Source organism: Cupressus sempervirens, chromosome 7 (genome assembly GCF_028749045.1).
Source record: "Cupressus sempervirens isolate cs-2001-9-10 chromosome 7, ASM2874904v1, whole genome shotgun sequence".
Classification (NCBI taxonomy): Eukaryota; Viridiplantae; Streptophyta; class Pinopsida; order Cupressales; family Cupressaceae; genus Cupressus; species Cupressus sempervirens.
The window spans coordinates 598,785,854-598,813,003 of record NC_143124.1 but is presented as its reverse complement, the minus strand read 5'-3'; the positions used below and the strand labels follow the sequence as shown (position 1 = coordinate 598,813,003).

Below are 27,150 nucleotides of genomic sequence, written 5' to 3'. Positions count from 1 at the left end.
CCTTCCGTCCTAGTACTAGTGCTTGTCCTAGTGGTAGTTATTCTTATATTGAGCCTAGGCTTATTACGTTTCAGCCTAGAGTGCGAAAGTCCAGATTGGATAGTTACTTTTGCCATGCGCTACTCCTGGCTCACAACTCTCACTTGAGAGCATAGCTACTTTAATCAAGGAGATTCATAATACTATCAGAAAACAAATTTGCAAATTTTGATACTGTTGCAACATTCCATTTATTGCAGCTAGGTAATTAATTTTTTTTTTATTTGTTTTCTGTAAGTTAAAAATTAAATTTTAATTATTTCTACTTATGTAATCATAGATTCCTATTACATAATGATTTTTTATCTAAATTTTTTATCGTAATCTATTTGTGACTAGGCTTTAAAGCCCCTGCTGAGGCTGAGTTGAGTGGCTACCTCTTAAATAAAATGGTAGAGGACATGAAGGCTAGGCTAGCGGACCACCCAAAGGAATGGGTTGTAAAGGGTTGCACCATCATGACTGATGGTTGGACGCATAGGAGGGGAGGAACACTCCTCAATTTTCTCGTTTCCTATGGAGGTGATTGATCATTCTACTTTCCTACATGTATTTTGAATTATGATTAAATAATTTACATTTTGATTTGTTCATTGCTAATTTGTTGATGATCCATGATAATTATATATTTCGCTCTATTTAAACTTCGTAGCATCCACCATGTTCATCAAATCTATTGATACTTCCTCTCATGTCAAAAACGACACATACTTGTATGAGGTTATTGAGGAAGTCATAGCAAAGGTGGGGGAAGAACATGTGGTGCAGGTGGTGACAAATAATGCAACAAGTTATGTTGCTGCGGATAAATTTTTAAGTTTTAAGTTTTGAACTTTTCTAATTCTAAGTTTCTTAACATGTGTAAAATTCTAATTAATTTAATATTGTTACAAGTAAACTATTGATGGAGAGGCACCCCACAATATTTTTGGACTCTTGTATCACACATTGTCTTGACCTTATGTTGGAGGACATTTGTAAGATTAAATGGATCAAATCATACGAAGAAAGGGCCAAAACTATATGCAAGTTTATATACAATCATGCATTTTTCCTCACCACAATAAGGAAATACACGAGAAATGGGGAGTTAGCTCATCCAAGCATCATGAGGTTTGCCTCAAATTTCATCACTTTTATCACACTGAAGTCCTTGATGACATCAAGGGAAGAATTGAGGCACATGGTTGTTGGGGAGGAGTGGATTTCCTCTTCCTATGCTACAACCATCGAGGCACAGATGTGGTGAATTGCCTCTCTGATGGGAATGGTTTTTGGGCACCTACTCAAGAAATAATTAAGGTAGATTTCTTACAATTTAACATTTAGTATTATTATTTATTATTTATTAAATTAATTGTTTAATGATTTAGTTTTATAACTTAAATTTTGACTCAAATGTTTTTTTTTTTACATTATATGCAGATCAGTGAGCCCATTGTGTCTCTCCTACGAACTATTGATGGGGAGAAGCCCTTTATGGGCTACATATATGAGGGCATGGATAGGGCCAAGGAGGCCATTAGAGCCTAGTATGCAGGAGTGTCAAAGAAGTATGGCACCATTTGGGACATTATTGATAGGAGATGGCAAAATCAGCTCCACAAGCCCATCCATGAAGCTACCTATTACCTAAATCCAGCATATCATTTCCTTCCTAACTTCAGGGCAGATGAGAAGGGTTCTAACCGACCTATATACAGTCATGCAGAGGTTAAGTAGTGATGATAGTGTCTCAGTTGCAAACATTGAGCTAGACAAATTCAATAATGAGGGGTCGTTTTTCTCTAGCAGGATAGTCGTAGAGGCTCACACATCATTATAGCTAGCTAAAAATAATATATTCTTGAAGTTATTGTTACAACTTATGCATTTTAGTTTTTGATTTTGTACTTTAGCCTTAAAGTTGTGCTTGTAAATGAGACTAATTGTTTTTCTTTTCCCTTATTTCAGATAGATAATGGCAATGTTTGGGCCCTCAACCCCAAATCTTCAAAAGATTGCCATATGTATTTTGAGTCAGCCTAGCAACGCTTCTTGGTCCATGTTCGAGCATATCTACTTGAAGAGACAAAACAAGTTGTCTATGCAGACGTTGACTGATCTTGTATTTGTTCATTATAACCTCTGCCTTAGGACCAGACAAATTTTGGCTGTTGACTCCTCTCCAATCATTCTAGAGGAGATTGATCCAGAGTCAGAGTGGTTTACTAAGGCTACAAATGCAGCAGTCTTCACTGAGGAAGACCATGAGTGGATTGACCAAGTAGATAGAGAGGTTGAGGTTGTGGCCATGGCAGAGGAAGAGGCTAGAGCACATTCAGGCACTAGCAGACCCACATGTGCACGCACAGAGCACCCCACAGACACAGGCCCTAGTGATGTTCATGCAACCATCTCACATGTGGGGGCTATGGCTCATCGGCCCTCGAGGACCTACCTTAGAGGCCTTTGTAGAAGGCATAGAGGATACTCAGAAGCTAAGTCTGAGGTTGTGGCCGAGCTTGAGGATGATGATGAGGCTTGAGGTAGAATCTCGTTTTTTCATTTTGTTTACAGATAGACATACGTTTCATGGATCTTCATCTTGCATACATTTATGATTTGATGTCATTGGTTTTATCATTATGGATCTTCATCTTACATACATTTATGATTTGACAACATTTATAATTCTATATATCTATGTCATGACTCATTATGATCCTGTGATTTCTATTTACTTAAGCTACAATTTACATTTTACTTATGTGTTGGATTTATGTTTCTTGTTTGTGTATGTTAGCTTCTATTTGATGATATTATAGCGTTTTTAAGTTATATTCAATAAAGGGTGCATGAAATAAGTTTTAAATCGTTAAAATCTTTAAATTTCAAAAGTTTTTTCACTTTGCCAATTTGTAAGCGATTCATAATTCAAATAGGCTTTGTCGAATTTAATTTTTGGTTCTTTGGTTTGCACCTCAATGAGCTGTCTAGCCAACTCCATAAGAATGATTTTATCAGCAAGGTATATGGTTCTCCTTTGAAATAACCAACTCTTAAATAAGTGAAAGTTGGAAACTACAAAAAGATGCAACCAAATTGATTTGCCCTATTCCAAGCTTCATTTGATACTCTTCTAATTACCAACTATTTATCAAATTGAAACCAGAAATGTCCAAAAATGCATCTTGGAATCTCCTATAGTGACATTTGCTTTATGTCAATGTAATTTGATCATAATAGTTCCAAATAGGAACTTAAAGCCGATCCCCTTTGGTGGAAAGTCCTGAGAAAGATCCCATGGATGTTGCAATGTAAACCAAGTATGAGTTCAGATGAAATGGCGCTGACATTCCCACATTAAGCAATTGTTCACATAGTACTATACTGATAAGCTCTCCCCATAATATGGGTTCTTTGTTATCAAAGATTTGAACGATAAACTTGTACATCCATGGCTCAAAGTCACTAGATTCCTTGAGGCCACATACTCTACTAAGGAGAGTAATCAAATCCTTACAATCGGGTTTGAAGTGAGATCTATGAATTGTTTTGGGCCATCTTGAAAAGTTATTTCTTCTGACATCCAACCAATATGCATTCATAAACCTTTGATAATCTGACTTCTTCTCATTCCATAACTCTAGAGACATCTCTTTTGATAGGTCTACGCACTCTGCACTCTAAGGAACTCTGAAGATTTGTTCAATAACTTTTAGGTCCAGGCTAATGACAACCTTACCATCTGCATCCTTCATTGTTTTGGTTTTAGGACTGAAATGTCGAGCACATCCTAAGATGAATTATGGTTCCAAGGCAGCCATAGAAAAAGTAGACACTGGATGAATGTTACTTCTCTTGATGTGTCTCATTTCCCTGTTAGAAGGGGCTTCGACCCTTTGTAAGAAACCAGCTATGTCAACATGTCCAATCTCTGTGTCAGGTACTTGATCCAGATGAGATGAGACGTGAGATGCAGAGGCATGAGCTAGCTCTTTGTCATACTGGTACTTCATCTTTTCTTTGGACTTCGTAGATGCGGACATGTCTTGTGCTGCAAGATGAAAATTCCAAAAGGGTGAATACTGTTGGGTGGATATTTTGCAACCGACAATTTTGGGTAAAATTTAGTCGCAAAATAGGATGACCAGCCATAGCGTGTGAGACAGAGTCTCTCTTACCTTAAAGGGAAGGCTCCCCCTTCTCACCGTTCCTTGGATAAACTCAAGGTAAGTACGAAGTTGAGAGATTTTGTAAAAAGGTGTTACCAATATTCTTTCCTCTTAACTTTCAGGAAAGAATCCACTTACTCGTGGAATGAGTAATGGGCAGGGCGAAATCTCTAACTACACTTCTATCTAAAGGTTGAGAACGATGATACCGATAAACCAACACTAACTCAAAGGTTAGCTAAAAGTGTATCGAGTTGGCTCTAAATCCGGTCGTAATTCTATATGAATAAGTTTTACTAATAGGGCACAAAGACTTCCAAAAGTAAAAAAATCTTAATTATTTTGTGAATTAAGAACGAGATATAGGCTACTGACAAAGCTTCTAACTATACATCTCCGCAATTGCTCCTAGTCAAAACTATGGTTCCAATTACTTCTTAACTCTTTTTATACTCAATTATCAAGAACACAAGATCACATAAACCAAAGATAACATATGCAAATCACAGACAAAGCTTCTAATTCACCCAAGTAACAATCTCACTCAATCAAAGTTAAGTCTCAATTGTTGCTTTGTATTCACTTTTCTATCAAAAAAGTGCTACACAAACAAAGTTCTACTGGCACAACTTCTCCAAAACTCTCTTGTATACAATAAAAGATGATTTTACAATGAGGAGACACTCCTTTATATAGGTAAAGGAGTTGAGAAAAAGATGGAGATAAAAATGAGAGCAACTCAACCAACTTTGACCAAATCTAACTAAAAAAGAAATTATCGGGTTACGTGCAACTCGCATTATATGTAATTACATATTTTCATACAATGCATCCTCTTTGATCGATAAATAGAAATAAAAACAAAATAACAATCTTAAAGAGTATTCTTTAGTGCCTTGAACTTGATGATAACATTACGCACTGTAGGAAGATCAGAAATCTACATTGTCTTCGATATTGCCTCTATCCTTACTGCATCTACATATGCCGATTGCACAAGCTTAGAATTTGTTGTCAAAGAATCTAGAAAGTATTTTGTCGAAGATTTATAAAGAACAAACTTGTTCATCATGTGAGAACCAAAATCTTTAGAATCTAAATCAGCATTGATCCTGATTGTATATTCTGAACTTGCTCTTTCAACTGCAATCAGATTACCATGTTCATCAAGAATTCAACATCACATTTTCTCTAAATCACTTGGGATCCCTGTTTTTATCATCTGACAATCTCCAAGAGCTGTCTACAACTTTGTAACCAATTTTCTCAATGTCTCTTCTTTATAACTCATAAGCCTTTGATACCTGAAGAACATTTCACAAGATGGAAGAATGTCACATGAAACCATGGCATCTAAATCAAATTTAGCAATCTCATCCCAGTCATTGAGAATCTCTTTCAAATCATCCGCTTCTTGAGTCAAGGAGGAAATCAAGCCTTGCTCCATTTCATTCATAGCTTTGGTACGCTTAAGAATTGTAAATGTTTTTGTAATGGCTCGAACTTCTTTGGAAATGACTTCTCCTATCCAAGACCTAGCGTCTTCAATCAGCTTTCTTTCCTTGGATGTCTGAGACACAATAACAGCACTTGGAGAACATTGTTGCCAAATGACTTCATTTAGGCGAGCAACCTCCTGTTTGAGTTGATTCTTCTTTTCCCATAATTCATGATTGCTTTTTGACACATTATCTAATGCATCTTGAGCATTTTACAAGCAACTCAAACACGACTACTTCTCGATTTCTACCTTAGCGAACTTGAAATCAGAATGGGTAAGTTCTTCAACGGGTTTGTCCACCAATTGCTCAGCAACTTCTACAAACTTGGTTCTCTTTGAATCAACTAAGATCTTTGAAACAATCTTATCTTTTAAAGATTTGGACTTAGCTTTCTTTACAGGAAGGTTATCTGAAAGTACAACCACTTTCCTTCTCTTCATTGTGCACCTGCTCAACCATGCAGGCAAGCTGAAACCTTCATCTGTGGAAGCAGGTACAATGGAGACCATTGGCATTGATCCAAATTATATCTCCATTGTAACTAAGCAAGACTCAGTTTACACAACTGAATTCATAGGTGTATGGTGAGAGGATTTTGTCATGAATAGCTCAATACCTGTCGAAGATGTATCAAGTTGAGAAACTTGACCCTTTGTAAGAGTTTGAAAATTTTCGAACACACTTCCCAAATGTTCATATTGTTCATTTGTTAAAATGAGAGGAGCGGCTGAAGAAATAGGAAGAGCCAATGTATTGACTTTTGAAACTAGAATAGAAGGTTTGAAAGCAATGGAAAATGAATCCACATTATCATCTATCTCATCTAGAAAAGGTGCTTCATGCATAGATGGTGCATGAGTTTGTGTAGGTCTTGGGGGGGATGTGATCATAACTTCCCCTTCTTCCTCCTCATCTTCTTCATTGGATTCTTCCTCTGATTGTTCGTCTGACTCCTCCTCTGACTCCTTAACTGATTCAGGGATCTCATATGATTTGGATTCCTTTCCGCCCTTTAGCTTGAATTTAAGAGACTTCTTTGCATCAAAAGAAGAAACTCCATCTTTACCTATTATTTCCAGCTGTGACTTCCTTCCAGGAGGACCAAAGCTTCAACAATCCAAACCCAATTTTGGATTAACTCTTTTTAGGCTTTTAATTTTCAGCTCCTTGTTAGTGTTTGCTAAAATGGATTGAACTCTATCAAGAATCGATGTACCTTCCTCCTCCTGCCATTGAATGGGAAAAGAGCATCTTTTATCAAAACCTATCTAATGATATTCAGGATCAAGAATATTGCCATCATCTTCGATATGGAAATTTGATGGGATCTCAAGTATGTTAAGATCAATGATTTGCTGCAAATTTAATCTACAGTAGTCCATCTTCATTATATCCAGTCTATTCGCATGTCAATCCAAACATCCTCGATGCTATGAACATGTATAAAAGCCCTCTTGATTTGAGAATTCATTTCTCAATAATCAAAGTCAAATCTAGCTTTAAATTTCTTCAAAGTGATCAGCTATAGTTTTGCTTTCATATTTTTTGCTTTATGTACAGAATTGATCAAATAATTACCAATCACCAAGGGTTTGGCAGAAGAAATACCAAAACCAGGCCTATGCAAAGCATGCTGATCAGACTGAACTTCCATGAGTTGTCTGGCTAATTCCATTAGAATGATTTTATCAGTAGCATACCTAGGTAAGGTATACGGCTCACCTTTAAAATATCCAACCCTCAAGTAAGTAAAAGTTGGAAACTGAATAAAGATACAGCGATATTGATTTACCTTTTCCCAAGCTTCATCAGATACCCTTTTGATGGATAATTATCTATCAAACAAACACCGGAAATGCCCAAAGAAAACATCCTGAACTGTTCTAAAATGAAACTTACTATTAGCCAAAGTGATCTAATCATAGTAATCCCAAACTAGAATCTGAAGATGGTCTCTTTTAGTTGAGAGTCTAGAGAAAAATCTCATAGCAGCAACAATATAAACAAGGTAGGAATTCATGTAGAAAGGCACTGAAGTCCCTACATTGAGCGACTGTTGATAGAGTGCAGTACTAATCAGTTCTCCCCAAAAGATATGTTCTTTATTCTCCATGATTTGGAAGATGAATTTGTACATCCATGGTTCAAAATCAGTGGAATCTTTAAAACCACAAACCCTGCTGAGAAGAATGATAAGATCTTTGTACTCTTGTTTGAAATTAGACCTATGAACGGTCTTTGGCCATCTCAAGAAGTTGTTTCTCTTGGTATCCAGCCCATATTGATTCACATACTTCTGATAATCTCCCTTTTTCTCATTCCATATTTTCAAAGATGATTCTTTGGTCAGATCTACGCATTCTGCATTATGCGGCACTTTGAAAATTTGCTCAATAACTTCTAGATCAAGACTAATAATAACCCTGCCATCAGCATCCTTCATCGTCTTTGACTTTGGGCTGAAGCATTTTGCGCATCCGAAAACAGACTCAGGCTCCATGGCAGCCATAGGAAACGTAGATACCAAGTGAATATGACTTTTCTTGATACATTTCATTCCGTGACCAACAGGAGTTTCTATTCTTCGTAGAAAATCAGTCATCTCCACGTGTCTAATCTTTGTGTCTAACACGTTGTCAAGAATGGATGTAACTTGAGATGGAGTTGCATGAGTCAACTCTTTATCAAACTAGTATTTCATTTTGCCCTTAGATTTAGATGGTGATGGCATCTCTTGCACTTGCACTGCAACACAAAAATCCCAAAACATAAATACATCATCAAAGGAAATCGCCATAAAGATTGATTATTGATCATCAACGAAGGTTCGAGTATGGATTAGATACTTTGTAAATCCGATGAGATCATCTCAAAAAGAAAGATAATAAATATGTAGTGGATGAAAATGGAAGGTGGAGTACAAAATTATGAAAGTGGAAATGGAAGGATATGAATATGTGACAACAGAACGCATGGGAATGCATATGAATGAAGATTGTTGATTTCCAAAAAGTGACTTAGGTTTTCAAGAGGTTATTGCATGGAAAATGGATTACATGTAAATGCAACATGTAATGAGGGATGGAAAATGAGATGACATGCGGATGCAAACGGAGAATGAGCTTACATGTAAGTGCGGTTAACGGATGAGATACGAAGTGTGTAATGACACAGGAAGTGGAATAATATGTATTTGCACATGGAGGTGTAAGTGCATATGGAAAGATGGAAATGGAATGCAGCTTGAGGTGAAATGAACTTTACAGTCATCTTTGTGGAAAGGTGAAGTCAAAGTACATGGGAAAACATGCACATGACATTTTTGACCTTTCAAAAAGTGACTTTAAGTCAAAGTACATGGGAAAACATGCACATGACATTTTTGACCTTTCAAAAAGTGACTTTAAGTCAAAAATAGGTTTAGAGATGCAATTACACAAAAGACTTTTCATGTAATCATGTCATGTGAGTGGATGCGGAAAGTGAGATGAGTGGAAATAGAAATGCAAAATGATATTACTATTACGAGGTAATTGGTAAATACTTGCTTATAAATAATAGAGACCGAAAGGTCAATTTATACAAAAGAATGAGACAATGTTTCCTTAGGAAACGATCGTAAAGAATAGAAACATTCTATTCCAGAGAAAGCAAAAAACGAAAGCAAACTAAAGCTAAAGATATTTACAAGATAACCATTAACTAATAATAGACGTCTTATCTATTATTGTAATACCCTCCCTTAATGGTTAATCTATCTAACACACCAAGCTGTCCTCTGAATTTGACAAACTTATCGGGACCAAGAGGCTTGGTGAGAATGTCTGCAGTCTGATCTGTAGTAGGAACATACTGCAGATCTATAGTCCCGTCTTCAACCAGCTGTCGTATGTAATGACAATGAACATCCACATGCTTGGTTCGTTCATGGAAGACTAGATTCCGTGCTAACTTGATAACGCCTTCGTTATCAACAAACAGAGTAGTCGGTCCTGTTGGTGACATCTGCATATCCCCAAGCATCCGACGAAGCCAGACAGCTTCACATCCTGCCTTAACAGTCCCTCTGTATTCAGCCTCTGTAGAAGAGAGAGAAACTGCCTGCTGCTTCTTGCTGGTCCATGTGACTGCACCGGATCCCAAACTAAACACATATCCAGATGTTGACTTTTTATCATCAACAGAGCCTGCCCAATCTGAATCTGTGAACCCACTGAGTTTAGGATTAGAACTCCGAGAATACAGAAGTCCATAATCAGAAGTGCCTTTCACATAACGAAGCACACGCTTTGCTGCCATCCAATGATCAGCCTTAGGAGCTGTCATAAAGCATGAAATATAGCTGACTGCGAAGCTGATATCAGGCCTAGTAACAGATAGGTAGATGAGGCTGCCTACTAGTTGCCTATACGTAGTATCATCAACGGAAGGAGAATCGGACTTGGTTGATAACTTGAGACCTTTCTCCATAGGTGTAGATGCAGGTTTGCAATCCTGCATTCGGAATTTGTCTAACAAGGCCCTAGCATATTTGGACTAAGAGATGAATATACCAGAAGACTGTTGCCAAACTTCAACACCTAAGCAATAATGCATGAGCCCAAGGTCAGTCATATCAAAAGACTGGCATAAGTGTTGTTTGATTCCCTAAATCAAAGATGCCGAACTGCCAGTGATGATCAGATCATCCACATAGATAACCAGAAGGATGATGTCACTGTCAGTAGTCTTGATGTACAGATTTGAGTCTGAAGAACTCCTCTTGAAGCCTTGATCACTGAGGTACGTATCAATCTTGATGTACCATGCCCGAGGGGCCTGCTTCAAACCATAGAGAGCTTTTACCAATCTGAGAACCTGATGGTCTTTACCAGCAACCTTGAAACCAAGAGGCAGATGTAGACTTCTTCATGGAGATCACCATTCAGGAAAGCACTCTTTACGTCCATCTGATGGACCTTCCAGCCAAACTGTGCTGCCATGGCTAGGACTAATCTGATGGTGCTCATCTTTGCAGTAGGAGCAAAGGTCTCCTCATAATCAATGCCCTGACGCTAAGAAAAGCCCTTTGCCACTAAACGAGCTTTGTATTTATCCAAAGTACCATCTGATTTGTATTTGATTTTGTAGACCCATTTGCAGCTAATGGGTTTCTTCCCTGGGGGAAGATCAGAAAGGACCCAAGTGTTGTTCTTCAGCAAGCTCTAGTGTTCAGATTGCATGGCTTGTTCCCACTCTGGAATTCCTTTAGCCTCGGAATATGTTTGAGGTTCAAACACACTGTGAATGTTGGCCATAAGAGCAAAGTTAACAGAATCTATAGTTTTGCTCTTTTTCTGAGTAGTTCTCCCATCAATGAGCTCATCATCATGAAGATCAGCAAGTGTCTTAGCCCACCACTTAGGCCGGAGAGGAGAATGACCAACAGTAGTACCAGGAGATGCTTGATCAGCAGGATCTTGATCAGAAGAATCTGGATCAAACTCAGGTGAAGCATCTTCAAAACGAGGTGATCCTGCAGGAGAAGCCGGAGGTGGCTATACAAGTATCACTGGCAGGACTGGAGCTGTAGGAGCTACTAGAGCCCTCCCATCAGGTGGACCTAATGGAAGCCGAACTCCCAAATCATGAACCTGCATAGGCTGGTCTGCTGGATCAAGAACAGGAGAAACAGGCATGAATGGTCCTCGTTGCTCATCAAAGACTACATCGCGGCTGTATATGAGACGAGATGTCTCAACATCAATAAGGCGGTAGGCTTTGTGAAGACTGCTATATCCAGCAAGCATCAGTTTCTGACTCTTGGCATCCAACTTGGTGCGTGAAGCATCAGGGATCCAAACAAAAGCAAGAGAGCCAAAAACCTTCAGGTGACTGATTCTGGGCTTGCGACCTGACCAGGCCTCTTCCGGAGTTTTACCTTTGACCGCCACTGAGGGTGACCGGTTCAACAGATAAACTGCAGTGTTAACTGCTTCTGCCCAAAAACGCTTCGGAACATGTCTGTGTTCGAGCATGGAACGAGCCATCTCGGTGATTGTCCTGTTTCGACGTTCAACTACACTGTTCTGTTGTGGCATGTGGGGTGTGGTGAACTGGTGTTGGATGCCATGTGTATCCAAGAAGCTGGAGAAAACATTAGAACAAAATTCCCCCCCATTGTCTGATCTAAGAGTAATAATAGATTTCCCAGACTCTTTTTCAACTAAGGGTTTAAACTTCTGAAATACAATAAATGCATCGGATTTCTTTTTAAGGAAATACACCCACATTTTTCTACTGAAATCATCTACAAACAATAGAAAATACCTGTACCCAAGAACAGAAGGAGTGGCCATAGGGCCGCAGATATCAGCATGAACAAGCTGAAGTACTTGAGAAGCTCGCCAAGAATCGCCACTGGGGAAAGGTGTGCGATGTTGCTTCCCAGCCTGACATGCGTCACAAACTCCAAGGTGTTGGGTTTGAATCTCTGGCAAACCAAGAACAAGCTCATCCCGAGCAAGTTGTGAGAGATAATGCACATTTAAGTGCCCATATCGCTGATGCCAAAGTGTGCTGATGGAAGATCGCCGAGCAGCCATAGCTAAGTCCTGAGAATCACCAAAATCAGTAAGTCTGAAAAGACCATGATCCTCAAGACCAACTGCAATAGTAGACTTAGTCGCCCGATCAGTGATGGTGCACTGATGTGAACTGAAGGTGACTGCCAAGTGTGGAGAATGTCGCAACAACTGACTGACCGAGAGTAGATTTAGTTCCATCCCTGCAACGTAGTACACATCAAGGAATATAAGCTTCCTCCCAACAGACTGAATTTGAATGTTGTCTTTACCAACAACCGTGTACTCTTCTCCACCACCAAAGATAACAGAATCTGAATAAGGCTGGTAGTCAATAAACCAATCTCTGCGGTGAGTGAAATGTCGAGAGGCACCTGAATCAATGTACCAGGCAGATGACTGTACATGATCTGCAGGTCTTTTAGCCATGAAGGCGTAAAAGGCAGATTCCGCCTGCTCAGTGTGCTCTGCACTGTTCGCTCTGAGTTGCAAACCTGATTGCTTAGACTGGGCAGCTAAGTGTTTCCGACATGCAACCTTCATGTGACCATACTTGTGGCAATAGTTGCATTGAATGTTCTTCTTTTTGGTACCATCGGATGCTGGAGCAGAAGACTTCTGCTGAGATGGTTGCTGAAACTTGCCCTTATCCTTCTGAAAGGATTTCGCAGCAAAGGCTTGCTCAGTGGAGGTGGAACTGGAGCTGCTACCGAACTGTTGTTTCCACCGATCTTGCTGAAGTAGCAGAGTGCAGAGATCAGTGAACTTTAGATCAACACCAGTAGATGTGATGTCTAGAGTCTCGATAAAATGCTCATAGGAATTTGGTAAACTCCGAAGAGTGATTACCACAATATCCTCTTCCTCCATCTTGCGACCGATGGCAAGTAACTGATCACAGATTTCTTGAATCCGATTCAGGTGTGCCTGGAGCGAGGTGCGCTCATCCATGACAATAGAAAACAGAGTGTTTTTCAGAAAGAAGGCTCTGCTCTTGTCGGAAGTCTCATGAAGACCTTTTAGATGTGTCCAGATTTCGGCCGCTGTCTTGCCGGATGGAATCTGAGAAAGCTGGTCATCAGCTACAGATAGTTTGAGAAGCATTACTGCCTCTCGATTGTTCAGATCCCATGTATCTTGATCAGGACCCGGAGAAGTCGGACGCTGCTTAACACCCAGAAAAAGTTGATCGGTGTTTCAATATTTGAAGATTGCGATGATGCGCTGCTTCCAGGTTCCATAATTGCGACCATTGAATTTGAAATTATGCTCGAGCAGAATATTTGTCAGAGATGCCATGGCACGTTTTTCAATGAAAAATTGTGAAAATCTGTGAAAGCACGTTCTTCGAGGCAAAAATACGGAAGACCCAGAAGAATCAAAGAATGACCCAAAAGAGAGCTCGAAAAACCCAGAAGGAATCTGCTGTCGTTTTTTGAATCCGCTGGCTCGAAAATCGAGGCACCCAGAAAAAACGGACAACAACCCAGTTGAGCTCTCGAAAAACCCACCAAGAATCTGCAAACAAAAAAAATTTTGGACCCCAAAAATTAGGGTTTCGAAAAAAAACGGCCCTAGCTGAAAAAAGCTTGAAAAAACTTCAAATTTCTTGATGAAAAATGGTCGAATCTGCTTCCCAGAGCACGATGACAAACTGAGACGGCTAAGAGCATGAAGATTTGATATAGAAACATGCAGATTTTCACCCCAAAAACACGTCTCCAAAAAATGGCCACGATTTCCACGCGAGTTGCAAACCCGTAATTCGGGAATTTCTCCAAGCAGAAAAACCCTAGGTGGGTTTTGGAGAAATTAGCTGAAATAATTTTGGAAAAATTTAAACAAATAATTTCAAGAAGAAATTATAAATTTTTCCAAAAAAATTTAAGTATTTAGCTCTGATACCGTATTACGAGGTAATTGGTAAATACTTGCTTATAAATAACAGAGACCAAAAGGTCAATTTATACAAAAGAATGAGACGATGTTTCCTTAGGAAACGATCGTAAAGAATAGAAACATTCTATTCCAGAGAAAGCAAAAAACGAAAGCAAACTAAAGCTAAAGATATTTACAAGATAACCATTAACTAATAATAGACGTCTTATCTATTATTGTAATAATTACATGTACATGTGGATGATGAATGAGATGAAATACATGTAATCGCATTTGACGAATGAGATGAAAGTGTTGTAGCATGGAAAGATGAAAATGGAACGTGATGATGCTCTTGCATGAAATGGAAGGTGAAGTAAAGTGAAACATGACCAAGTTCTTGGGAAAGAACTTGCAACTTCTCCAAAAATGAAAAAAAATCGAAAGCAAGCACACAAAAACGAACTTCAAAAGAAGAACGCACCTTTGGCAAAAGACTCAAACATGTCAACAAGCAAAGCACTTCAATGTGCAATTTCGAATTTGGAGTTTGAGAAAAAACTAAAAACATGAAAATGAACTTTTCATCATTTTTAAAGGAAAAATACACTTTCCATGGCAACAAAATCAACAAGTGTAAATCATTAAGCTAAAATGTGCATAAAATCAGCAAGATAAACACAAATTAATTAGCAAGAAGGAAAATGTCCACTTATATGATGATTATGTGTCAAAAATGGAGGGAAAAGCTCCAATATTGAAAAATTCTCCAACAATGTTAAGATTTTTTCACACTTTGCAAGAGAAATTTGCAAGGGGCAGCAAATGAGGCATTTTTGAAGCACAATGCCAAAAATGTGCCCTAAGAATGCTCCCAACTTCAACGGTTTTGGAAAATGCACGCTCTTCGGACGTTTTTGGGAAAAAGTGTGGATTTCCAAGTGCATTACATGTAATGTTTTTCACTTTCAAATGCAAAAATGTGACCCTTGGTGCAATGCAAATAGATGACTATGCCAAAACGCCTCTTCTCCAAACAAAAACGTGAGCTAAAATGACAAATTTTAGGTGTTTTTTGCCAAAAAATGCTCTTGAATGGAGTCAAAAATGACGTTTGTTGCATGAAATCTCAACATTTAATGCTTGGAAACACTTAGATTTGCAAAATGACCCTAAAGGAGAAATTTGAAGAAATTTCATGGAAGAATCCAAGAAAAATCACCAAAGACGTGTTCTTGGGGGCCAAATGCATGAAGTTTTTTCAAAAACAAGTTTTGGAAGATCAAATGCATGTGTTTCAATGCAAAACGCACATTTTGGAGGTGATAGCAAGTTTTAAAAATGCAATATGAAGCAAAACGCACCTTTTAGAGGCCATTACATATTTTAAAAACATCTAGTGAGCTCTTCCAAGGCAAAAACGCACCTTTTAGGTGCATACGCATGTTTTAAAAACATGTTTTTTGCCCAAAAACGGGTTTTAAAGGTGTTATTACATGTCTTTGGTGCAAAACTCACCTTTTTGGTATAAAGACATGTTTAAGTTACATGCATATGCAACTCAAGGAAAAAGCTCACATTTTTTATGCATATGCATATAACACGTATAGCTCACCTTTTTGATGTCATTGCACATTTTGAGTGAGTTTACATGCAATATCATCAAAAAGGTCCACTTTTAAGTGATTTTATATGTAATGGCATGAAAAAGGTCCACTTTTAAGTGATTTTACATGTTAAGTGATTTTTATAAGCACATGTCGATTAAATTTTGATTAAATATTACTTAAGTGGGACATAAATTATATTTACATTATCATATCAACAATATAATGTGTAAACATAATTTAATAAGTAATATTTACTAAAGCATTTGATTTAAAAAATCAAAAATTAAATTGAACTATATAATTAATATAGTCACTTAAGTGAAAAATCAAAAAGTAAACTCAACTTAAAGATATAGCATAAAGTGCACTATAGTTACTTTAAGTGAATTTAATTGATAAAGTAACTTAAAAACATGACATAAAGTGAATTTAAGTTATATTTTTCAAAAAGTGAATGTCAAATTAAAAATATAACATGATATTTTTTATTCGTGCAGTTGCATCAAAAAGGTCCATTTTTTAAGCACTAAATTGGTCATATCTTTTGACTGACAACTCCAATTAAGCCCCAAGTTAGATCAAATCAAAGGGGAAACCAAAAGCAATTATTCGTGCAGAACCAAAGCACTAAAAACCAAGAAACACACACTCAAAAAATAAGAAAAAGACGATGAAGGCCTCAAAAATCAAGCATGGGCTCGACAATCAGAAAAAAGAAAAAGACTTGACAAAGCCTTTCGTAAAAGAATTTGCTACATAAATTGGAGTTGATTGATTGATCAATGTTAATCAATCTAATAACAAATTCAACTCAGAAAAATGCGAAACTAGTTTGAAAAAGTTTTGTACTGTTACCTGCATTTTGTGGTGACAAAATGCAGGACAGCAAATACATCATTGGAAGGTATTGATTCCATGGTGATGTTGATTTTTTAATCGGCAAAGGTGGATCTATGAAGAACAATATGTTCAGAGTATTGATTAGATACTCATAGAGCATATGCAAAAGCTTGGATACGAGACGGAAAACATACACAGAGGGCCAAAATGGGACTTAAGAGGATGGAATGCACATGGGTAAGAATGGGTTTCATGTAAATGCTTCAAGAATGTAAGCTAGGTGTATGAGGATGCATGCAAATGATGACTTTGGTATTTAAAGACTGACCTTTTGCCAAAACCGGGGTCTCTAGATGTAACTACATGTAATTTGATGAAAACATATAATTAGGGTCAAAGGATGCAATTACATGTAAGTGGGTATGGAGGGTGGAATGACATGTAAATGAATATGGATGTAATTGCATATATTGGAAAATGGAGGTAATATGTTTTTGTTAGGATTAACCTCAGACAGAAATAACAGTTACATGCAATATAAACAAAACCAGGAAATAATAAATCACACAGAAGATAACACAAGACACCAAGATTTAACATGGTTCACCCAAACCCTAGGCTATGTCCACCAAACAGCAAGTCCAATATTATTAGGATCCAATGATTACAACCTAATTACAATCTGTTATCCCTTACAGTTGAATACAGCCACAAGAAGCAATTTTCACATCACACCTTATGAAACAATCCCTAACCCTAAGCCCTTTTATACAAGTATTTTTTTGCCACTTTAGGGTTAAAATTAGTTATAACATGTTGGCCATAAATTGGTAAATAATCGGCCATAAATTGGCAAATAATAGTCAATTGGCAAATAATAACCAAAAACTAATTTTATGATGTACAGTACTTCCCTGATCAGTCACCACAAACTAACGCTTTGACATGTGTTGGCAAAGAGACGTGATGTACTTGTATGAAGAGGTGGAATGTGAAAAGGTGTAAAATGCTCTTGCATTCTTGGGAAAGAATTATTAGCCTTTTCGAAAAAAGGAAATCATAACAGCAAGCAAACAACAAACAAAACTATGCACATAGCTTTGGTTTTTTACTCAAACATGACAAAATATCAAGTTGCTCTCCTATATGCAATTTCGAAATTGGAATTTGGGGAAATTCCAAGCATTTGAAAATAGAAGTTTCCATCTTATTTAAAGAAAACTTGCAAAATACATAGCATGTCTTTGAATAAGTGTACAATGATAAGCCAAAATATGCACCAAAATAGCAAAGGTTTGAAAACTTCTACTTACTTGGAGCTCAAAGAGCCAAATGTGGAAGATTGATAGGTTTGAATGAATGGCTTTCCTCCAAATTCGAATATCAAAACAACTCTTTGACTTTTCAATGCTTGCAAATGTGATCTGTCAATTTCAAATCCATGAGGTGCTTTTGTATGGAAATGCGCAAAAATGTGATCTCAATCCCTCAATATGCAAAACGTTTATGGAGAACTCATGTTCTTGGGATGTTTTTGGAGAAAAGCATGCCTTTTCTTTGGAAAAACATGTAAAGTTTTGGTAGACAAGGTCAAAAACGTGCCTTCTAAATGCATGAATGTGGATTGAAAAGCCAAAACACCTCTGAATGTGCATTCATGAGCTGGAAATGTTGAAAACTTGGGGCATTTTTTGCCAAAACATGATCTTCCTAGCAAAGAAATGGATTGATTTTGCAAGAAATGTCAACGCCAAATGCAAGACTAAGCATGGAAACTCAAAAACGCCCCCTCTTAGACTGATTTTGTAGATTGAAATAGAGAAATCTGGGTGTTCTCATCAAAAATGTGCCCTTGGCGGTGCATTAGCATGGGCGTTTTTGTTCTTGGAGGCAAAATTGTGGACTCCAATAACAAATGTATGGGTTGAAAAGTTAAATCACACTCTATTGTGGTCTTTGCATACTTTAAAATGCATGTCTTTTGGTTATCAATGCAAATCGCACTCTTTGTATGCTTTTACATGTTTTAAAATGTATGTAAATGTCAAAGAATACAAATTGCACTCTCCATACTCCATTACATATTTTAAAAACATGTAATGTGTACAATATGCATTGTACATTTTTAGCCTAGGAAGGCAAAATCGTGATCTTAAGATGCTTTTACATGTTTTAGAATGCCAAATCGCACTCTCAAGGGCATTACATGTAACATTTTAACATGTAAAAGGCCATTTCCATGCAAAACACATTCTAGGATGACCATTGCATATTTTAAAAACTTAGTTTTTTATTTGTCTAAGTCCATAAAATGACTCTTAAGTGCAAATCGGACTCTCAGAAGGCAATTAATGTAACATTTTAACATGTAAAAGAGATTTTCCATGCAATGTGGACTCTAGGAACTCCATTACATGCATTTCTAGTGCAAATCACACTCTAGAATTGCATTGACATGCAAACATGTAATTGACATGTAAGTTGAGTTTGCACAACTTAAAAGACCAATTAAGCACATGTTTATTTGATAATTGAAGAGATATCACTTAAATGGGTCGAAAATAACATTTACGTTATATAATTAATATATCATGTGCAACTATTATTCAAAAAGCAATATTTAACTTAGATGTTTTGAAATAAAACATAAAGTAACTTTAAAAGATAAATTAAACTATATAGCTAATAAAGTCACTTAATGAAAAATTAAAAAGCAACTCAACATAAAAATATTACATAAAGTGCTCTATAATCACTTAAGTGATAAAGTAACTTAAAAACATAACATAAAGTCAATTTATGTTATATTTTTCAAAAAGTGAATGCCAACATTAAAATATAACATGATAGTATAAATATGCAATTGCATCTAGAGAGTCCACCTTTTGAGCACTTAAATGATCATATCTTTTGACTGCCAAGTCCAATTAACCCTAAGATATACCAAATCAAAGGGAAAACTGAAAGCAAGGAACTGAACAAAACCAAAAGACCAAAAGCAAACAAACACACTCAAAATGCAAAAAATGACATTGAACGCTTCAAAAATCAAGCATAAGCTTAATAAAATGAAAAACGAAAAAGACTTGACGAAAGCCTTCAGTAAAAGGATTCATTATACCACTAGGGTTCATTGATTGATCAATGTTAGCCAATTAAATAATGAACTAACTCAGAGAAACACGAAACTAAGTTGAAAAGGTTTTGTGTTGTTACCTACATTTTGTGGTGACAAAATGCAAGACTACGAAGCATCCAACCCTGTCAAACCTATAAAAATAAAGTGTAAATTTGGAAGGGGCTTGAGGAATTTTTTAAAAGAAACTATTCTCATTTATAGTTTTTGTTATGTTGTATATTTAGTCTATCAATTGAAGCAATGCTTTGTGATCTTGAGGCCATTGATTTGATTCCCAGTAGATCTTTCAATTATATGTGAAAAAATAGCCCATATGCTTGGAACTTCCCAAAAAGGAACACACACACACATTTCATATTAGATGGTGTATACTAATATATTTACATATAAATAGATGAAAAATCTATGTAAAACCATTTATTTTACAAAACCATTCCATATCCTCACCCCATGTCACATACTTGGTGCTACATACACAAAGAGATATATTCCGTATTAGATGGCATATAAATGTGTCTACATACACATAGACAAATAAATCTACCTCCAACCATTTATTTTTTCAAAACCTTTCCATCTCCTCCCCACATGTTATATGCTTGTTACTTCCCAAAAGGGGCACATGCACAAGTGCATTACACATGTGTGAATGCACATGTGCAGACACATAGATGTATCTCATATTAGATGGCATATACATATCTATCTAGATATAAATAGATAAATATATCTACATACAACCATTTATTTTACAAAACTTTTCCATCTCCTCACCCCATGTTACATACATCTCGCACCTGTCGCATTTTTTGTTCCTTCAATTTCGAAGAGAATTTTATCATCTAAATAGGTGTGCTGCACATCAATGGAGGCCATCCACAAAAGAGCAAGAATGATTTGAAGAAAGTTGACTGCAGTTTATGGCATGCCTGGAATTACATACCTATTAAGATATTCTAGATGGTGTATGCCTTTCAGTAAAATAAGATACAGTTTAACATTTATATCATTAAGATTTTAGATTTGCAAATACTTATAAAGTCAACCGCAACCAAAACTGCCATTTCCATAATATATTGTTTGTATGAAAAAAAGGCAATCATTTGATTTTCTCCTAATTGTTGGTCTCGCATCACTCTCTAGAAGACATAGAACAAAGCTACATGGCTTTAAGACTGTACATTGTACTACACCTCTGCAACAAAAACCCTTGCATATCAAATACCAAACCTTGAAAAATTCAATTTAGCTTTGATATATGTTCAACAATCAGCAATTTTTACATCAGTTAAACATGTTATAGATTTATTTACGAGACTGAGTATGCAGCTTAAATCTGATAATCACCTGTTCCAAGTATTTTGGAATGTATCTTCCAAGCCCAGACCCTCATATGCATCCTTCTCTGGCATCCAAGGTTTTAACTCCCTCTCCGAATCACCATGGTATGGATGTGATAGAAAGGAATCTGTAACAATGTTGTGCTTATTTCCCCATCCATGGCCATCTTCAAATTCATCTCCAGGCATAGGTAAATCCTAAAGTAGAAAAGAATACACAAGTCAAAAGAACTGATTCAAGTATGGGTGAATCAAATAAACAAGAGAAAAATACACTCTACTTTCCACATGTCAAAATGGATAAATAACAAGTCATGCTTATCGTTGTGATTATGATCAAAGTGTACCATGGTCAGGCATGACCACCCTCAATCAGCACTATTTTTGGATGAGTCAATTTCAGTCCACAGAAAATGAAGTCATTATGACTGAGTTCAAAGCTGTTCCAAAAAATAAAATCGGACTCCTAAAACAAACCTTTGCCATCACTTGCACCAGATCAGTGGCCATGATAATCAAAGTCTTAATAGGAGCTTTGAATACAGTATCCAGTGTACCTCCCTTGATGGTTCCATCTTTAATCAGTTGGGCCATTTTCAAAACTACTCCTATAAAAGTACAGTTAAATATCATGGCATTTCTTAAATATGAAAAAAGTTAAAGGAGATATTACACTACCCAAAAAACTTAAAACATAAGGACTGCAAAATACTTCCTGCACATGTTGCAGCACAATAAATAAAGAGATAGACAAAATATTCTTGATTTTTATATAAATGCATGAATAGCATTATCATTCAATTTATCAGAAACTTTAATGGAACAGAATAGATTACAAACCATTATCATTTTCTGCATGCATTGAGTGAAATATCCCTGCAAATATGGATCCATTTTTCACCTGGACTTCCACATGCCGGCCCACAAGGCATGTAGTCATGAAAAGAAAACGATCATTCATGTGCTGTCCAAATCCTACACTTTTGCTTATATTTACATTGCCTTCCCAGGTCCTATTATTGTTAGCATAATGAATGTCATCAGTGCTAATATGATTGTAGAAGATATCATCTATGCCTGTGTTGAGAGTATTGTCTGAACAAAATCTTGCCAAATGTATGGAACAGTTATCATAACATCTGCTTTGATCTCTTTCAGGTCTGTTATGGTTAGACCCATTGATAGCAGCAGAACTCTGCTGAGCTCCTTGTTGCTGACTCATTAATGATGGCTTATCTCTAAGAGAGATTTGCTTCACATCAAATTATACTTATCCTGTGTATCCCTCAATCTACTGCCAAGATTGCAAATCCATGAATAAGAAATATGAAATAATGACAGCAAATCAAATATGATAAAAGAAAACAAGGAAAAGCACTGTTCAGGCAATCAAGAAGCAACAAAGACATATTGGCTCGTCTACATTAATTGTAGAGTCTTTCTCCAGAATGACTATATCTTAATAGGTTGCAGTACTGTTAAAGAATATCAGGTTAAATGGAATAGTTTACCATGTAGAGGAAAAATTACACACAAAATATTAAAAACATCCAAGGAACTTTTCAACCAAAGTATGAGATATGATCTTTTCAAACTATCCCATAATGTAAAGTCTTCTTTAAATTTTCTTTCTTATTTAAAATGAGCAACTGCTTCACAAGCTTCATTGTCATAGTTATTATGCTTTCTTGGACTGGAAGGACACATATCCTTAAGAAATTCTAAATCTTGCACTTCAAGATTTCTAAGATGCATAGTTTACTTGAAAATTGTTAATGAATTTGAATTCAACTCCATCAATCACTTTGCTTCTGGCCTGTTGAGATAAATTTCATTTGTCAAAGGACTCCGGCTAATGCACATCTTAAATATCACACACAAGTTGTGAGATGAATACCGAGATAGTGAGGCATAAAATGCCACATTTATCATCAAAATGTTGTCAACATCATTATTTTTGTCAAAAACATATGCATGCAAACACACGACAGATTATATCTCAACAAAGTTCATTAGACATATCCAAGCTACCTGCAAAAAGAAAGGATGAAAATACAGTAACATGCATAAACAAATAGTAGTGTGGATTTGATAAGCATGAGATGCAACTTGGAGTGACAAAATTAATAGCTTACAAAAATCACCCTTCTTCATCAATTACCATAAATAACTCCTTAACCTAACCTCATTGTAGCATTCAAAGAAAATTCTAACTATGATGAGGTTTTTTCCAATGGTTGGGTAGGGGTAGCAGTCTGCTAGTTTCCAGTGAAGCAGATAAATTTCTATAAATAGACAACTTGATTGATAAGTAGGAGATAAATTCCACAGCAAGTCAAATTGTGACATTGCTATCAGGATTTAATTGTGTAATTTTGAGTCAAATTCATTGACCCATGTTTCATGAGTAGTGATTCAACATGAATCCATCTCTCATAAGAATAAATGGAACACTTAGCACTCATTGGATCTAGGTGATGTTCACAAGGGTGAAGCACTGGGACTTCCCGAGAGGTCACCTTATGAGCATCACCTAGATCCAATGAGTGCTAAGTGTTCCATTTATTCTTATGAGAGATGGATTCATGTTGAATCCCTACTCGTGAAACATGGATCAATGAGTTTGACTCAAAATTACACAATTAAAACCTGATAGCAATATCACATTTGACTTGCCATGGAAATTATCTCCTATTTATCAATTTATGAGCTTAAGGGGCTTTCTAATGAATGGTTCATAAGGCACAACCCTTGGTGAAGGCTTTGCAAATGGGGTTGCAAGCTTTGGGTTTAACCATGGAGGAAACTTTGTAGTTAAGCGCACTCAGGTTGGACTAGTACTGGGATGGGTGACCTCCCGAGAAGTCCCGATGCTTCACCCCTGTGAGCATCACCTAGATCCAATGAGTGCTAAGTGTTCTGTTTATTCTTATGAGAGATGGATTCATGTTGAATCGCTACTCATAAAAACATGGGTCAATGAGTTTGACTCAAAATTACACAGTTAAATCCTGATAGCAATATCACAATTTGACTTCTTGTGGAAATTAGTACTGGGATGGGTGACCTCCCGGGAAGTCCAAGTGCTTCACCCCTGTGAGCATCACCTAGATCCAATGAGTGCTAAGTGTTCCATTTATTCTTATGAGAGATGGATTCATGTTGAATCACTACTCATGAAACATGGGTCAATGAGTTTGACTCAAAATTACCTAGTTAAATCTTGATAGCAATATCATAATTTGACTTCTTGCGGAAATTATCTCCTACTTATCAATTGATGAGCTTAAGGGGCTTTCTAATGAATGGTTCATAAGGCACAACACTTGGTGAAGGTTTTGCAAATGGGGTTGCAAGCTTTGGGTTTAACCATGGAGGAAACTTTGTAGTTAAGCGCGCTCAGGCTGGAGTAATACTGGGATGGGTGACCTTCCGGGAAGTTTCGGTGCTTCACCCCTGTGAGCATCACCTAGATCCAATGAGTGCTAAGTGTTCCATTTATTCTTATGAGAGATGGATTCATGTTGAATCACTACTCATGAAACATGGGTCAATGAGTTTGACTCAAAATTACATAGTTAAATCCTGATAGCATTATCACAAGACAACTTGATCCTCAAACTGAAGAAAGGCAAAAAAAACAAGTAATGTGGCCTGATGAAGAAGTCCAACAATTGTGTATTTGTTGACTTACATACAAAATCAGGAATTTTTGTCATAGAAGCTAATATTTTAAGTATTATAAAGTCCTCTATGAAAATATTACATCTTAATTTCCTGCAAGTAAGAAATGTTAGCAAAGGGACGCATCATTCTTGTGGATCCTATCTATAAGCTAACAGTTTGAACCAAAACTACTAATAAGTTGAACCATAGCCACAAGAAGAGATATAACCTCCCTTTACTAATCCTTTCATATTCAAATGCCAAATTAAAAACCAGATCATTCATGTGGCAAGAGTACCGATACATATGCAATACAGATTACTACATCAGCTAACGTGATACTTCATGGAAACTAAATAAGATGCATGCTAACATCGATGCAAAAGATTGTGCATCACAGAAGCAAGAATTACTTTAAAACGAAAAAGAAGAAAACAGAGGACACGGTTAGCAAAATCCTTGATAGTGTTGTGAACGGGGTTTGTCATTATTGGAAACACTAGAGTTTGATGAAATTCCTTATTAGACAAAGTTGTTGTTGACAGTATCGTGTCCTGAATTTTGATTCCAAGAAAATCATGCAAGGCATGTGCAAAAGTTTTTTTTTTCAGGGAACCCATTTCATGGTAGTTGAGCATTCAATGCAATTTCAAACTCATAAAATAGGAGTTGGGTATGCGTACAAAGGTAACATATGAGCTGGGGCAGGAGAATGTATAGAAGTGATTCAGTCGGCTTGATTGCCTAGTAGTTCCAGACTTCCAGTAATGCATACAATCATTAAGGAAGCAGCAAGTACATGAGAATTAAATATCATGGAACTGTAAATATATTTAACAATATGTCTTAACGTGTAATTTATTACATTTTCCTCTATTTCAGAAACTCCCTCAGGCTAACATTTGCACATAGTGAATAAAAGCAGAATTTTGATCAAAAACCTGATACACGATCATATATTTCTCTACTAATTTTAGTGTATCTCTTTTCTTCAGATTTTGGTGTATCTCTACTAATTTTGATCAAAATTTGGATATGCAGATGGACTTATTAGTAGCGTCAGATTTCCATGGTCTACCAAATAGATTTAACAAATTTTATAAAAATTGTTAATGCCAGGCAACTAAACAAAATTAAGAGTTGAAATTTTTCTGCTGCTGCAGGTATAATGATTTTTTGTAGGTATGAACGTATCTGTATAAGCACTCACCGAATTTATAAAAAGAATTTGTAAATATCAGCGTCGCCCCCGATAGCTATTTCAAAAATAAACCAAAAAGAAACCCCGTGATTCCCTTCGTCGCACTGGAAGCGATGTTCTCCTCTTCCTTGCAAGCGAGCGTTTTTTATCTCTATAATTTCATCCACCAACAAAGTTTTGATTGAACGATAATATGAATCTAGGATCTAGGATTTTAGCGTTGAATTTTATTTTTTGAACCATAATATGAATCTAAAATTTTAGAGCCGAATGTTTTTTTTTTTTTAATGATAATATAAATCTAGGCTTTATATTAATTCAATGTAAATTTTAGTATGAAACTGTGATGAAAGCATATATTTTTATCGATATTGGAAATTGAATAGTTAGTATGAAATTGTGATGGAAAATATATATTTTAATAGATATTGGAAATTGAAGAGTGAATGTATTAAAGAAAATTTATTTTATATTAGATCAATGTTTCAAATTCTTAAATGAGTATTTCATTAAAGTATAGATTCTTCCTTTAAAAGTTTCATGAAAATAAGCTAGCAAAAAATTGATGACTATTACAAATGAACTTTAGCTTGTTATACATATGTTTGAAGCGGTGGTGTCAAGAAATGGCATTTAGGAACTTGTTAGACAATGATTTGCTCTCTTCTGGTCAAGCCCTTAAGAAGACCTATTTTATGGTAGTGTAATGATATCAAAAACAACATGCAATATGTATTCAATGATGATTTAAGATAATAATGCAACTAAGGTGCTCCATGACAATGTGGGTGAATATATTTCTCATGCAAAACTTCAAACGGACAATGACTATCCTTAAATACAATATCATAGATTGTAAATCCCTACGAACACATTCTATCTTGACTCACAATGATTGGTTATAGATGCACGGATCTAGGTTTAGATTGAGTATCAACAAACACATTGTTGTCCTCAATTTTGACATCACAAAATTGGGACAACCCTACAAAATCTTGTCATGGATATGTAGGTGTATCCTCTTGTTTTCAATACATTAATAAAGTGTCATGAAGGCAAATTATCATCCTTGAATTGTTCTTTATTTAAGCATTATCAATGCATTCTTTTAGTGTTTTTGTCAGCTTAATCACCTAATTGCTTGTCAAGATGAGTTTTTCTTCTCTAACTACAAGTGCTTGATTTTTGGCAACCTTCAAATCCTTTCTTTATTTT

The 27,150-nt window shown here is 36.3% G+C and overlaps 1 protein-coding gene across 16 annotated transcripts in view; it reads right to left on the bottom strand.

Annotated features, from left to right (window-relative positions):
- Positions 1-26,158, bottom strand: part of LOC149548157 (uncharacterized) — a 208,328-nt gene extending 182,170 nt beyond the window's left edge. For 10 of the 16 annotated variants that reach the window (XR_016353992.1, XR_016353991.1, XR_016353990.1 and 7 more), the window contains exons 1-4: positions 25,945-26,155; positions 21,909-22,362; positions 21,546-21,676; positions 21,076-21,266 (exon numbers count right to left, since the gene is read on the bottom strand). Coding sequence is in view for 10 of the 16 variants with exons in the window: in XM_089792193.1 (XP_089648319.1) it covers positions 21,076-21,266; positions 21,546-21,676; positions 21,909-22,290 (704 nt within the window). In the remaining 6 variants the exon portion in view is untranslated. Of the gene's footprint in view, positions 1-21,075; positions 21,267-21,545; positions 21,677-21,908; positions 22,363-25,944 lie in introns of all 16 variants that reach the window. The other 6 variants (XR_016353989.1, XM_089792186.1, XM_089792185.1 and 3 more) reach the window with 5 other exon arrangements.
- Between the last annotated feature and the right edge of the window lie 992 nt (positions 26,159-27,150).